The sequence below is a fragment of the Athene cunicularia genome (genome assembly GCF_003259725.1).
Source record: "Athene cunicularia isolate RWA chromosome 4 unlocalized genomic scaffold, athCun1 chr4_part1, whole genome shotgun sequence".
NCBI classification, from domain to species: Eukaryota; Metazoa; Chordata; class Aves; order Strigiformes; family Strigidae; genus Athene; species Athene cunicularia.
The window spans coordinates 30,369,704-30,386,214 of NW_020799098.1; the positions used below are offsets into that span (position 1 = coordinate 30,369,704).

The 16,511-nt window shown below is 35.8% G+C and overlaps 1 protein-coding gene across 1 annotated transcript in view; it reads right to left on the reverse strand.

The window, feature by feature from the left end:
• DLC1 (DLC1 Rho GTPase activating protein) overlaps nucleotides 1-16,511 on the reverse strand; it is a 232,739-nt gene that overhangs the window by 167,238 nt on the left and 48,990 nt on the right. Inside the window, exons 3-4 of the mRNA XM_026846700.1 lie at nucleotides 6,546-6,695; nucleotides 3,842-3,982 (exon numbers count right to left, since the gene is read on the reverse strand). Of these exons, the coding sequence (XP_026702501.1) occupies nucleotides 3,842-3,982; nucleotides 6,546-6,695 (291 nt within the window). The remainder of the gene's footprint in view (nucleotides 1-3,841; nucleotides 3,983-6,545; nucleotides 6,696-16,511) is intronic.

Genomic DNA, 16,511 nt, shown 5'->3' on the forward strand with positions numbered 1-16,511 from the left:
TGAAATTCTGTAGCTGCATATTGCTTTTAGAATAATCAAGCCAAATTTAAAAGCAAAGTGTTTCTGGTCTTTATGGTTGAATAATGTTGTAAGTGTCCAGATGTGTGGCATTAGTTTGTAGAAGGTAACAACATGTCAGATATTTACATTCCTTGTTCTCCAAATCCAGACCAGACACTCCCATTTTCCAGTGTTTCTCATGACCATTGGAGCAAAAGCCTCTTGATTTCATATTTTAAGCTGATTTCAAGCTTCATGTGATTGATAATTACCAAGTGTATATCCTTGAGTGTGAATATTAAAAAATCATTTTGGAGACTGGTGAATAAACCCCCAGAACAGAGAGATGCGCTAATTCTAGAAGCATAAATACTTTACTCTGTAAACATTAAGTAATATGAAGATGTCCCAAACATTTCTTACTCTCCAATCCTAAATTAGATGGGAAATGTACCTGTTCAATCATGAGAATCCTTATTTCACAAGGACTGTCCATTTTTTTCACCTTGCCAAACATGTACAGGGACCAAACACTCTGTTCATCACATTATGCTATTTTACCCTGACCATGAAATATAATGGTGGCATTCTAAATTTAGGATGAAGGTTATTCAACTGTATATTTCTCATAAGCCCCAAATACTGTGAATATCTTCATATCAAAGGCTTTCATGCTGCACACTGCAGAATCACAGGAAAACCTTTCTATAGAAATGTGTTTCTACAGTGCTCTGAGGAGAATCCTGTTCTTCCTTGTCATGCCTGCATTCAGTAAGGAGTACTAGCGTGTGAGTACATTTGTATGCTTACATATATATATCTATTGTACACAGGCATTCGCAATGGATTTGACTATCCATTAGTGAATTTTAATGAAATGTTAAATAACTTGTGCATCTGAACACCCCCACCCCATTTTCTTATAAAAGAACAACTACTATTAATTTGCAAAGAAAATTATAATTCATACAGAACTTTAAATACAATTCTGAATACTTCTCCTACTGCAAATCTCGTTTAACATTTCATAAAATCTGCCCATGAAAATTTGAAGTGTCTTGCTTTTCCATAGACCAATGAATGAATAATTTCCACTAGGATTATCAGACCAAATTCTGCTTATGAATATCTCAGCACATTGTGACAGTGTTAGCAATTTTTGGGTTTAAATCCATATAAAGCTGAATTAATATGAATGAACATAGTTTGACTATACATGAATTTCCCATCTGTAAGATAATATCTTGGTAGGTGATATCTTTTACAAGTTCTTTACTAGAGACTAGATTTGAAACCATATCTCCCTGCCTTAATATTCCCACTCCCACAGTCTGCACATGATGTATTTTAATTGTACAGTCTGATTTTGATGCAGTGAACAGTTTGTTTAAAAATAGCACATATTATTCCATAATGTAACTAATTGCAGTTGTACTCCTGTTTACATATTATTAATAAATGCAACAAAATAAGTTGTCCTTGGAGACTAAGTATCTGGAAACCTTGAAGATCTGCAGTTGCCAACACCAAAAAGGAAGTAAAATCTTTGAAACAGTCCATTACCATTAAAAAGTAGTTTGTTGAGTTTCCAGTGCAGAAAAAAACACTTATTCCTACACCAGCCATTCTGACTAAAACCAAAGAAACTATGAGAACAGTCTCCCTTACAGACAGAGCACCGTATTTTGAGGATTTTTCACAGGAGATCTCTACATGGAAATCACCTGTACAGAGACATCCCTGATGTCTGTTCTGGGGAGTGTTTCAAGGACATGCCATTCAATAAAACATTAAAAAAAAAATCATCCTGAGTAGAGTCCAATGCTAAACATGACAAAAAGAATATGGTAACTTCTTTTCTACTAGTATGGGTTGCAGTCAAACACCTAGCAGCAGACTAGCCATACAGGTCAGACGAACAACAGAGGGTAGAGATAGACAAGCATGAGAATGAAGAGTTTTCTCTTTGTGTATCCAAGAAAATTTATGCTTTCAAATAAAGTTTGACTGTAGGTAGGGAGGCAGCTGAATTTTTTGAAGCCACAGCACACATTAACACTCAGTACATGGATCAGAAGAATGCAAAGTCAAAACTATCTGAAAGCCCAAACTCAAAAGGAATTAAAAAATATCTGAGAAGATCTTGTTTTTCCCAGTTTACAGGAGGTCTACAGTCAAGCAAAAAGTAAAAAACAAGTCCCATTATAGAGTGTGGTGAGTTACAGTCTGCAAAACTTGAGGAAAGAGAGTTGAGTTTGGAGAAAATTTAGCTTTACTTATAAAAAAGATTTTAAAAAGGGGACACTGTATTGTACCCCTACAACCCATGCATTAGCAGAGATTTTTTTTTCCAAATCTCTGCTAATCAACTCACAGTCACCCTTCAAAGTAAAACAAAAGACCCCTCTGAAATCATATACATGAAAAATTATATAATGAAGCAATATTCACAGATCATCTTCAGCATGATATATCCATCACAGCAAAAGTCACAAAAATACTTATTAAAAGTGAATTAACACATGATATCTAACTGCAAAGGAAGTGACCCACACTTCTGAAAAGCCAGGTGTTAAGAGTTCCCCAAATATTAGTAGAGAAACCTAAATTTAAAAGGTGTATTTAATACCTTAGAGAGTGTCTGTGTTCTTCTCAGGATCTGGCAAAATGGGATAACATCTTCTAGCATAACATATGTACTTATTTGAGAATTTGTGCTCCATTGTATGCAATGACAGAGTGCAGAGCTCTGTATTTGCTATAGTTATGCACGGATGATAAATTACAAGTGAATTTATTTTTGTACAAGAGAACAATCCTAAATGTAAATGTTTATTAGAACTTCTGTTACTGCCTCAAAGGCATTAGTTAACTAGCTATTATTGCAGTGCAGTAAATGACAGTTGGCCTCTATTTTACTTTTTTATAAATTTGTTATAAACATATATATTTATGCTAACCACACTTTATATTTTAATATTTTATCCAAGATTTTCTACTGGTTTGGTTACCAGCAGCCGTTAAATTTGTGAATAGATGGAGCAGAAGTTATGCTGACTTTTCAGTCTAGGCAAAGTTTAGAAGAGTCTAGATTTCTGTGCTTCTTGAGGGAGCAGAAACAGCAAATGCAAGAGGGAACAGAGTATTTTAGGACATCCAGGATTTTCTGCATACATCGATTTTGAAGAGGATTCTTCAGTAGGTGGACACTGGCAAAAGAAAGGACCATGCTCCTGACAGCTATATATATCTATGAATGGATACAGAAGGAGAGTCCTTGCCATATCTGATCTCTCAGACCTGCCCTCCTCACCACCAGTGTGCACTGGCACCTGCGGGAAAGGGTCTTCCTGCTCAGAGGCTTCCCTCCAAGCCTCAGTGTGTGAAACCACTTGCCAAATTTGGCTTTAGTAGGGCAATACTTCTGCTTGCACTACACAACAGTTTAGCTTCTCAAGAGGACCAGGGTGACTGGGTTTGGGCATCATGAATCAGGCTAAATGATTATCTTTTCCTCTGGATGTATCCTCTATGAGATTTAGGAAATGTTCCAAGTGATACCACTTCAGGAAACCTTCTCTTCCTAAGTAAATTGGAATAGCTCCTTTATTTTCTCACATAAAAACTCAGCTTATCATAATCATCAGCTGATATTAGTGTGTTTCTAAATGAGAAACTTCTAGGATTGCTTGCCACTCAAATGGTACCTTGAGACGATCTGCATCATCAGCTCTTTCAGTGTCATACATATACTGTTGTACACTCCATGTAATTAATAGTTAATTTCACTTCCAACCTGATATCATGAGTGAAGTTAAGAAAATATAATCTTTGTACTCACCCCAGCCTTTGGTTTAGCCCCAGAGCTGGCTACCAAACAGGAAGATGCTAAGTCAGGACAATGGATGTTAGAAGACAAGTTTGTTTGTGAGTGACTTATTGAAGCAACGTCCACTCCACTTTCAGAACCGGATTCAACATCCTGTCAAAAAAAGTTGCAAGTCTCTTTAAAAAATATGAATATGAAATAAAAATCATGTTCTTCTAAATAATGGAAGTATTTAGACAGGCTCACTCAAATATATATATATGCTTAATTCTCTGTGTAAGAGTAATTCCCCTTATTGTGTTCCATTAAACACACATTCATTTGCTGTCCTTTTCAATGTAGTGGTTTGCATTAGCTGCTGTTCTGAAATTATAAATCACCACAAACATCAAAGCTATAATTTCCCTAAATGTTAGAATGCAAGGTAAGAAAAATCAATTTGGGGTTGCAGAAGTCTGACATTTTTCTCTGATGTTCAGTATTTCCTGTGTGCTCCCACCTTCTGTCTCCAGCAGCACTGAGAGCTCAGTGAACATCTGTAAACCATTACATGCTGAAATGACATCACCATCCAGCAGTTTACACAATTCAGAGGTACAGCTCCCTAGCTTTTTGGAATCAGCAGACACTTATCAGCCAAATGCTATTTCTGGTTAAAATGCCCTTACTTTTAATGACACTGATTACATTCCTTTTTTGAGAATAAAAAGAAGAAGAAATATAGTATGTTTTATTGTTGAGGAAGTAAAAGCATAGTGCATGCTTGATTTACTGTGTAGAGTGAGGGCAGGGGATTATACTGCTTGCAGATAAATTCTGACACATGTCTGGCAAAGAGCTGGCTATGTGTAGAACCCGTCATATACTGTCAGGATTATTAGCCGAGGTGCAGCCTGTACGAATACAGCTACACAGTACAGAGAAGAAAGTCTGAACTATTAACCCCAGCCCACACTGTGCAAAGCCTTAGTTTCCTAATACCAAGTTCCTAGAATAGGTGAAATATGGGGCAGAGACATTTCAGGGGTTCTGCTCCTGAACTGGAAAGAAATGGCAACTGTTTGATTCATTATTTTCAGTTAAGTCTCTGGTCTGCCAAACTGAAGCTGCCAATTAGACAGATGCCTCTACACCAAGTATGCAAGTCAGGTATTTCCTGCCAGCGAGTTCTCTGCAATGTGAAGCACTGGGAAATGCAGCAGAGCCATGGAAATGCCTCTGTAGAAGTCAGCTTGGCTACAGCTGATCTCAGAAGCTTCCACTTAGCAGAGCCATGCTGCCACAGTGCAGAACCATGGTCCCTGCCCCATCACCCATGTTTTGCATCACATTCAAATGCTTCATTACTATAAAATCAACAGAGTGAGCACAACGCATAAATGTCCTGAAAACAAAATCTTTTGATCCTCTGATTCATAATAATGAAAGGCTCAAAAATGCATAGACAATCAGTGTATATAAAGAGCATACATACTGCTTGATGCAAGCTGTCTTTCTGGAGGGCATGGAATCAGGTACCAACTCTCATTATCATGCAGGTTTACTTACACAGATTGCCTCAACTCCCTCTATTGCTGTAAGAAATTAGCTAAAATGCTAGCACGGATTGTTAAAATACAGAGAACAGATGTTAACATCGTATTTCAGCTTTCCTGTGCCATCAGGGCACAAGGAGATACTGTGAGAACACTGATATCCTGAGGGATATTGAAAGTGCAATTATCTTATGTCTTTTAAAAATTATATATAATGTAATCTTCAGCTGACCAAACCCAGTGAAGCTTAAATACAGCTTTTCTGACCTACAGACCACTCACCTCAGTATATAACAATAATGAAGTCTGGCTTTAATAGGAAAAAACCCTCATTATTTAAAAGAAAATACCACTAACAAAAACAAGTGACCTGAATGTTAGCCTACAGATCTTGGGGCAGTATTTCTCAGGTTTCTTAAATTGAAAAACAGCTGCAACACATGTGGGTGAAATTAAGAGGAAGCCTGCACAAGAACACCTTGGGTCTGCCATTTCATGTTAGTTACACGTGCAAACATTTTTCAGAAAAAAAGAATGCATCAATCATGTTTGTGAGCTGTCTAGTCTCCCTTCGGACTACTCTCAGCAAGGAACTGTACTATTTACATAAATAAAATAATTAAGGAAATTTAAATAATTAAAGTGTACAGCTATGCCCAGAATCCTATTTTGAATGACGGAGGATTTAATGTGTGTTTCTTCCAGAGATTTAATGGACCCTCCCACTAGCAGAAAAACTCGACCTGCAGCTCAGACTTACTTTCAGTTCTAATTATTTAATGTCAAAAGACACACACACACATATGTTCTGAGACTGATGTGATTCTGACTCTGTGCTGACTTTGCATTTACAGTAAGTGCTAATTAGAGCACCAGACATTTTCTGAATCTTGTTGATCTCCCCTTCTTTCATCTGGGAGCTCTGAAGCTCTCATTTATGAAATGCTGCCCAAAGGAAATAATGGATGCAAATATTACTGTCTTCAAAACATATATACATGGAAAACAAAACCCAACAAGACAAATTCTTTACAAAAAGAGGTTTAGTTCTGAAACCAAGGAGCTTCTAAATGTGAGGGCTGAAATTAAAAAAAGAAAAAAAAAAAAAAAAAAAAAAAAAAGTAAGGTGAAGTAAAATCAGATTCTACTTAGAATAAGAAAGATGAACCAAACTGTCTTACAGGTATATGCCTCCGTTTGTATGTCGGGGTACTGGATGGGGAAGAGCCTGCACTGAGAGCATTCTCAATATCCTGGTCAAGCTGGTCCAGTTTCATAATTAACAGCACCATTGAATCCAGTCGTGATCGATCGCGATCTTCTGTTATTTCCTAAGGAACAGAACATGCAGTTGCTAAATCTGAAATGGCATTACTTGGTAAGAATAAGCTTAAATATAAAAAGTCCCGTTTCTTAATTTGACATGAAAGTGCATTGAATAATAAGCAGAGAAAAATACTGTTTTGTGTAATCAGTTCACTGAGTATTGACTTACTTCTGGGAAAACATTTTATATTAATATTTAATATACATCCATTACAGCAATTAAATTTTATAAAAAGCACAACTGTTTCATGCAAATACATCATTACCATTTCCTTGATACACATACTCTTTTTAAAGATCTACTGAGTCTAAACACCCCTCCAAATATTCACCCCAAGTTAAATAATTTGACTGAACAAATACAAATGCTGAAGGTTAGTGTAAGATCAAAATGGGAGAGAAAGGAGTACAGAGAAGCCATTTTCAAGCTGAGAATAGCCACAGCTACTTTTCCTTGCAGAACACATCAGTGTAACTGTGTTTTGTCAATTCTTGGCAGAGATTTCTGTCTTGGTTGGAAATTCTTGATATACATGAGATATGTTTACATTATAGTAAACACAACATTGTAGATCCTCTGACTGGAAAGAGAGAAGGATGAGGGTTATTCACATCACAGCCCTAAACACCTAGTTTATGCAGCTTATTACCCTATACTCCATTTGTAGCAAATGGAGACTGAGAAGATCCTCAAAAGAGCAATTCAGAGCAGAATCTTGTTAGATTGCCTAAATGATGCTCTCGAGGAGTTCCTCCCTGTTTTTCCCCTTTATATAGAGAGTAGATACAAAAGTTAGCCAGCTAGCCTGCCTCAAAATCTAGGAATATGAAAACCCCCAATGGTTCATGTATGGATTTTCATAATACAAGGTTATAAAATAGGAAGTTCTGTCAACTCACTTAAAATAATATTTTTATAAATCCTTATCAAGAAATGGAAAAAAAAGTATGTTATATTTACTTCATTGTTTCTAAGAAGCAGGTAATATAAATGCCCAAATCAGTCTTTTTTTTGATAGTCATTAAACTGTTTTTCAGGCTACAGTGTGACTTCTATAGTTTGTTAGCTATATATTAGCAGGTTTTTATTGACTTCTTCAAAGACATTGCAAAACATGAATCAAATTATTCCTACTAGAATTAAAGAAACTGTATCAATAAAATAGTAATATAAAACATGGTCTACATGGTCTTTATGTGAAGACAGAGGTGAGGAAGGTTAGTTCACTAAATCGTAGAAAAGCAGAAACACAAATCTATCAGTACATAACAGAGTTATGAACAACGTTCATAGCAAAGGCCAAATTCAGGAAAACTCTGTATTTCATATTTTTTATTACAACATGATATTTTGGATTGGGTTGCTGAAAAAGCTGGTAAATTTGCAGGACCTCCCGATGAACCTGAACTGAGTTTAGAATGACCCTAAGAGAATATTACCCTCAAAACAACATAGCAATCAGTGAAATGGGTTGTTTCACTTTCTTTCAAAGTGCAAACACAGCGTCCTAAATGTTTCATTGAAACTCCGTGCATCTTCATTTTAACTGATGTTAAATTGATGTCTGAAGTTAGCAAATGTCAGAACATTTATTTCATCTAATTTGCATGAGTGCAGAAGGGTCAGCGGAGCAAATAAAGATCTGCCAACAAAAGAGACATGACCTCCTTTGTGGCATGGGGCTACTTTTGCCATAGTGGGTGATTGTAGCCAGTTTATGCATTCAGAGAGGGCCAGTGCTGCTACCAAAACAACCCTCCTGCACAGTCTCCTAGCTGTGTAATTGTATCTATTAGTTTTGGTTGGAAATATACCACTGGACAGGCAAATCAACCTAAAATTTATTCTTGACTCAAACCCCAAAAGTTAACTACCACACTACAACAAAATGAGTGGTGGTGACTGGGTGGGGTTTTTAGTTTGTTTTGCATTTTTTTTTTTCAGACTAGAGAGATAACAGGCATTTTGCATTAAGACAAAAAAAAAATCTGGAATTTTCCCTAAGCAAATTGTTCAATTTACCTTGTCAAAAAAGTGTAAACTTGAATGTATAAACTCTGCATGTAGCAGATTGAGAATGCTGGAGAAAAATCTGCTGAAATGAAGAGGTGGCAAAATATTGCTCAAAGTCATATTCAGGCTTGACACAAAGTGCTAGCTTTGCAGGCAAACACCGCTTTCAGAAAACAATAATATAATCAGTATGGAATTTAGCTATTCTGTTCAGAAGTTCCAGCAATGGTTTAGGGTTCTGACTGCTGTTGACAACAACCTTGTCATGAGAAGTTTTAACATTTTAAGTATAGTTTCTATTCTGGAAGTTACTGAATAAAATAATAATCACTTTCTGTGTGGTTGGAGCAAATTGTATACATGAAAGACTACGCATTATACCAAAAATTTTACACATACAAATAAAAAAGGCTAATCTTGAGTTGGAAGTTCAATACAACACACTAAATAAATATTATTATAAGATCAATTTATGTTTAGACAGTTTTACCCTTGATATTATCTAATAAATTTCCAAGAGCTTTATAGCCTGGGGTTTTTTTTTTGTATCTCTCTTGTGAGTATATTTTTAGATTTTATTACTGCAGTGTGATATGATCTAAAGCAAGCAAGATATTAGCAATTAATGTTTTCTTTTGAAAACACAGTATTTCATTGCATCCAGTCTTTCACGTTTTTCCTTACTGATAGCTAGTTACCTTCCAAATTATGATACAAAAATACAAATTACATTTATAAAAATATACAGAAAACCTACCTTTACCACTATGAAGTCAAAACTCAGTCATGAGAAGGTCCCTGGTCAAAAAGTGCCGTTACAACCTTAATTTCTGCCTTTAGGCATTTTCATTGGGCAATTCAGGAATGTATCACAAACATATACAGTAGGTCAAACTTGAGATGTTATTTGTCTGGAGATTTTATTTTTAACATGTCTCCACACAAAGAGGAAATACTTTAGGTCATGAACTGGAAAAAACAATATTTCTTTTAAATTGTATCCTCACTGGTGTGATAAAGGAGCTAGTTAAATTTGAATATATTCATATGTTGAGAACAGAAAGCGTTGTAACTGTTCCCAGAATGAAGGATGCTTGAGTTACTCATAAATTAAGTATTAAAACGCCAAAGTTAAGGTCATATTAAAAGAAATCAAATCCTTTTTACAAGGAAAACAGTTCACAAGTCCTGTTGCTATTGTCAGCAAACAATATTTATAAAATTAAGACATTTTTGAGAACATGGTTGCAAATGAGATTCAGTCACTGTTTTAGACACTTTTGTCATTTTGGAGCTTATATTGCTATTGAAAAGAATAACACTATTATTTTTCCCCTATGTATTCCTATGTCTTCAAGTGTTTGTTGGTCTTTTTACTACCAAGCTCCTTTGTGCTTGCATTTACAAACTGAGGTTCTTTATTAACATGATGTCTCTATAGCACTCTGCATGGAAAACACCTTGCCATTTAGGAATATAATAGTTTTTGTGCATAATGCTATATTTTTTATTTTGAATGCTTCATGGATAAAAAACAAACACTGTACAAAGGCAGCATTAATCAGAGTATTTTAAAAAAGTATCTCCTCCTCCTTTTTTTAAAAAAATTTAGATTTAATATATCAATTTTTCCTTATAAGGGCATGGCAAAACAATTGAAGCAGATACCCTTCACTTTCTTACTCTCTTAAATCCTGTATTCTTCTGTTTTTCCCCTTCACCTGCAGCCACTGTTTTATACCACATACACACACTTTTCTTCCTTCTGTAGCCCCTTTTCCCACATACCTATTCTAGCTGAGTAGAGCTGAAGCAAAGGGTACCTTTTGAAAAGAAGTAGGTACTGTTAAGATTAAAACCTATTTTCATTTTCACAGCAAAAATTTTGCACAGAAGTAGCTAGTACACAAACTAGTAACTCTGTGCTCTGTCTTAATAGCAGGATTGAATCACTCCCACCTTCCCTGTAAGTGCTCCCTTTCAAAGCATCTGCTGGTTTCCAGAGCAGAGCAGACCCCCATTAGTGCCAGTAGGGTGCCCTTCGGTGAAGGAAGGGAGAGGACATCCCACTCCAAGCAGCCCTCATTAGGGCCACCATGGCACTACCAGCCTTGCTCCTCCCTGACACTCTGGTGTCAAGATGCTCGTAATTCCTCTGAAAAAGAGACCTTGTTTTTTAGAGACAAGCCTATTGCACAATTGACAAGGCACGCTTGATTACCTGCAAAAGAGAGGCACTTTTATGGAAAGAGTTGGCTTAATTTTGTCTGGTATTCTTGATCTGCAGCTAGCTGGACTGACTTAAAATTCTGTATTAATGCTATGTACTAAATTACTCATTCTTGTATTTCCTTGACAAAAAATACCCTTTCTGAAAAACAGAAATTTATTAAAGCACCAACTTTATACTGCAAAGTTTTAAATCTGAACTGAAAACAAAGAAATAATCATGCAAAATATGCTATTTTGGAATTAATCTGTTGATTTTTACTAGCAGTTGTATAAATCAGATGCGTAATTTTCATCCTGCTACGTTGCAGTGTACAGTTCACAAACTTTGAAAAACACCTAAGAATTTTATATTTCCCTAAATTTTACACTCTACAGCATCATGTTAGAGTCCTACTCATTATATTGGAGGGACTGCAGGCGATGAATGCTGAAATACAATGAAAAAGCTAAAGCACTCTATTTAATTTGCACAAAACACAAGGACTAGACACCAGCAAAAATCACAGCAAGATTATTATTATAAATCATATTATGAACTAATATTAAGAATATACTGACAACAGAACAAATAACATAAGCATACACTGGTTTACACATGCACAGATGAGGACACACACTCATGCATGCAGCTATTCCTACACATTGACACAACTTTTTGGGAGAGTAGCTTCTCTTCTAATTTTTCTTCCACGAACTTTAGATAGCTGACTCAATTATTCCAAATATAAAGTATTCAATGGCACTGGTTTATGTGCACTTTTTAATTCCTGTTAAACCCACAAATAATTTTGTTTGCAAAAATGAAGTCTTCAGAGGCACTTGATTGCTATATAATGTAGTAATCGTGATTTTCACTACTATTCTATAAAGAAATGTAATAAATACAATTATATCAGAAAGACAACCTCTGAATAACATATTCCCTTAACAAAACATATGGTTTTTACACTTCCAGACAGAAAATATGGCTCCTTCTGTGGAGCACAGTGCTTACAGGGATAGTGCTGCACTCTCTGGCGAAAAGAGGAAAATGTGTTGGGAAATGACAGAGGGCACAAAATCCAAATTCACCCAAGCTGGTAAATTCCAGGAACTGGAAGATTTCAGGAGTAGATGTGAGGTGGTTTCTCCATTTCCCTAACTTTTTACAGGATCTTATACACTCATGTGCTATTCACAGATACCGGTCTCCTGAATTTAACCTTATTTCCACTGTGGACGCTTGCCATCTTTCACGTTCAAAGCTAATTTAATCTAAACAGAAACAATCCTCTTTAGTAACTTCCTTCCAACACAAGCTGTTTTTGCCTAAAAGTGTACTCAACCTGTAGGCTGTACTCTATTTTAGTTCCGGTAGTTTTAATTGTAGTTTTCCATGTTTCATGTCAGCCAAGTAAACTAGCAGAGATGTTATTTTAATAATGAAATTTAGCAATTCACTATTGATGAAATGGAAAATCACTCAAAAACCTTTGGGGAAAACAATCTGAGGAATTAGTATTACATGGTTGTGTTAACTCAATGGCTGTGTTAAGTCAGCAGGAACTGCAGGCAGTGGTTACTCATGAAGTGGTTGCTCTTTAAACACAACAGCTCTGTAGTAAGAAATTAAGTCAAACATGGTTGCTTTCTAGCTAATGTCCTAGTACCATGGGTAGATATTAATGGAAAACACAGATTTCTCAGACTGTTCTTACTGTCTTAACATTCTATCAATTCTCCTGCAATATTAATGCAAATAATAATTGGTGGCATCAGCTAACCAACAGAAACAAAAACAAATGTAAAATTAACAACTCTAAATGGTATATCTTCTCCAGTGTAGAAGATAATCATAATTACAATACAGTTTCATAAACTACAAATGATGGGTGAAATCCAGCCCTCTGTCTTTGGAGTTACATTTGCTCGCAGTAGATGGTCTGATGGCACCCAACTCCCAGTAATCATTCCTGATTTAGGATCATGTCAGGTTTATGACTATGAAAATTTGACAAAATAAATCCCATAGAGGCACAGAGCACAACATGAACATAATCTGGTTTCAGTGGGTGGAAAAATTATAGCTAAACATAAAATCATTAATCATGCTTTTCCCAGCATAAACAATATTCAATTACTTTCCAATTTCCCCCTTCTTCATATTTTGTAAATTAGCATTACACATTCTAAAAGTCACCTTTTTATGACTATGCTTTTATGGCTCTTACTTACAAAGTAAGCAAAGAGCATGTTTTTACCTTTACTGGACCCAATTTCTATTTCTTATGGGGAGAGACTGCTGCTTTGTGGAGAATATTATGACAGCAATTTGAGCACTAATTATCAGCATGGAAAAATACTGTGAATAAACAGAACGGTGATTAAGTAGAATATGAGTGATAGATGACTTATGCTGCATTTTTTATATTAGTGCAAAACTACCTTTTTATTCTATTGCAAAGCTATCTACAGTACTTTTGAGCAAAATCAACAAGAAAATACTTCAATGAATTTGTACTGCTTTCCTATTATGCAGTAAATTAAAGGGTCAAACAAGGCAAAATAGTGACTCTATTTTAATAATCAGAAATTAAATCAGCATCAGTGACATTATGAAATTTAGCCTGGATACACTTCTGTTGGCATGTGTTTTACAAATACACAAATAAGAATACCTATGTCTACTTTATAGATTAGTGGAAAGGGAGCTGTTTTGTTTTGTTTTAGTTTTGCAATTAAATGAGAGGGAGAGGCTTTCTCCTTCAGATCTGTTCTGGTCTTTGGGATTTTGTTTAAGGTTAATTTTCAGGTTATTTGATTTATCAAACTAAATATTCAAAGTAAACCAAGAGAGAATAATTGATGCCAATGATCACTCACAGGGGTCCTCATATCTACTGAAATCAAATGAATTAAGAATCATTTCTGTGAGACTGTGGAAAGTCCAGTTCCAAATTGTATCATCTGAAATGTGCATCATGTGAGAAAATGTAAGTAAATTGATAACAAATAATTATCTTTGACTTTATCTATTATTAACCTTTGTATTTTATAATATTTTTAAAATTGTATCACGACTTTATTATCTGTATAGCATAGTTGAAAATCCAAAGACTGAGGACTTCACTTTCCATAATATTAGAAATTAATTTCTCTGGGCAATAAAACTGATCCTTTGGAAATCAATATTTGATCTGTGACAAGTTTTCTGCACTCCCAACTGTTTACATTAATCCAGTTTGGAAGTGCTTGAGAATGAGAGTTACAGGTGTCTGTGCCTGTGGATGTCTTGATGGGGCACAAACACTTAGGACACTTCATTCTTAAAAGAAAATGTGGACTTAGGGAAATATAACTAAAGATATGACAGACACAAAAGATTTAATATATTTGGCCCATTAGTATACTTCATAAATTACTTGTGATTTGTTCCTCTTTAAAACATGAGACACTCCTGGAAACACAAAGGTGAGGGTAATTATGAGCCAGCAATGCAAACTCATGGCAAAACCAGTCCAACATTATCTGGTTTGCACTAGGGAGAACATTGCCAGCAAGACAAAGTAAGGATCCTTCCCCACTTTTCAACCCTGGTGAGATAAATCTGGGTTCAGTGCTGACTCTAGTCCTGGACTCCCCAGTACAAGAGAGATATGGACATACTGGAGCAAGTCCAGCGAAGATGATTAAGCATTTGGAGCATCTTTCATACAAGGAGAGGCTGAGAAAGCTGGAACTGTTTAGCTTGGAGATGAGAAGCCTCAGGAAGGATCTATCTGATGAGTGAGTAAGAAGACAGAACCAGGCTCTTCTTAGTCGTACCCAGAGACAGGACAAGAGGCAATGGGAACAAACCAAGATTCAAGAAATTCTATTTAGACCTAAGGAAAAAAACCCTTCTTTGAGGGTGACTGAGCAGTGGAGTTGTCCAGAGAGGTTATGTAGTCTCCATCATGGAGACATTAAAAATCTGACTGGACATGGTCCTGGACAACCTGTTCTGACTCTGCTTGGACTAGACAATCTCAAGAGATGTCTCCCAACCTCAACCATTCGGTGATTCTGTGATAGCTTTTAACACTTCTTGCAGTATGCTTTTTAAAGAGGACACAAACAATATTATAGCAAGAACTAGTGTGGCATTTAACACAGTTTGCTTAAAACGTTCTCTCCACCTGTGATCCCCTTGCCTCAATTTCTTCACCCTTTGTCAGTCTTGAGATTTGAAAGAGACAAAGAACTGGTACACAGACACAACAAAATAAGGCTTATCATAGGTTAGTTGGTTGGACAGGACTTTGGAGGTCCCTAGAGCAGCCTTCTGCTCTAGGGAGGGCCAGTGGTGAGATCAGACCAAGCTGTTCAGGACTTGATTCAGTCAGGTTATGGAAATCCCCAAGGACAGAGAATGCACAGCCTCTCTGGGCAACCTGCTCTCACTCTTGACTGTCCTCATGGGGAAAAAAGCTATTCTCTGAAGAGATTATCTAATGCATTTCAAGCCTGGAAGTAAGGAATTGTTTACAAATGGAAAGCAAACTCGATATTTTCTGTTTTACATAGCACTTAAAGACAGTGCAGATAAGATGGGGGAAGAGGCATGAATATAAAACCTAGTTTATCCCCCAGTTTACCAATGAAAACATAGAATCTAGGTACTGGCTACTATCTATATGAAGTCTACTAGTGACACTCTACCCCAAAATACCTGAAGATATTTCAATAGTAGTACTGAGCAGCTTCCTGAAATCAGTGATTTTCCATGATTGCTATGGGCTTTGAATCAGGTCTAAGACAGACATGAAAGTTAAAACCCACAAACCGCTGTACAACCTAACTTCTCCCAGGTGAGAAATAGATGTGCTTGTCTTAAATGGTTATCATGTTACTCTAGTAAATGAAGAATTTCAAGTTGCACTGGCTACTCAATCTTTTTAGATAAGGCATCTGTTCATGAATATGATTGCAGTGTCAATAAATTAAAAAACAGCCTATTAAAAAAATAGAACACAATCCTCTTTCTAATAATACCTTAATCAATTTGCCTATTTGTGTGCAGTGAGGGGGAGAGTCTCCACTTAATGTTTCCAGTCCCGTTAACAGATTGCAAAAAATATTCTATAGTTCCTTTTCCTTTCAAGAGAAATGTTTGTGCAAAACTAGGAGGCATTAAAAAAGAAATGGGCTGTTATAAAAAATTTATAACAAATCCTCATATGAGGGGAGCAGGTTTAGCTGGCTACTTAACCTTGTAAATCTTGCCATGAGGACTTAGCTTGAAGACATCCAAGTTATTATTCATTTGGGTTTTTTTTGGTAAAAATATAAATATTTAACTGCTTCTGCCTTTTACTTTAGTTTTATGTTACTCTTTTGAGTCTTGTGGGTTTATTTATATTTCTATATATTTACAAGTCACATAAACACACACACGCATGCATGTACTCTGATTTGTGCAGCAAAGACTTTGTACATTGATGATAGGTTTAAATTTCTCATTTTCTATATGCAGAAGTAAAAATTACAGGCTTACCTGGAGAGAGTAATTAAAAAAAAAAAAAAAAAAAAAAAAAAAAAAAAAAAAAAAAAAAAA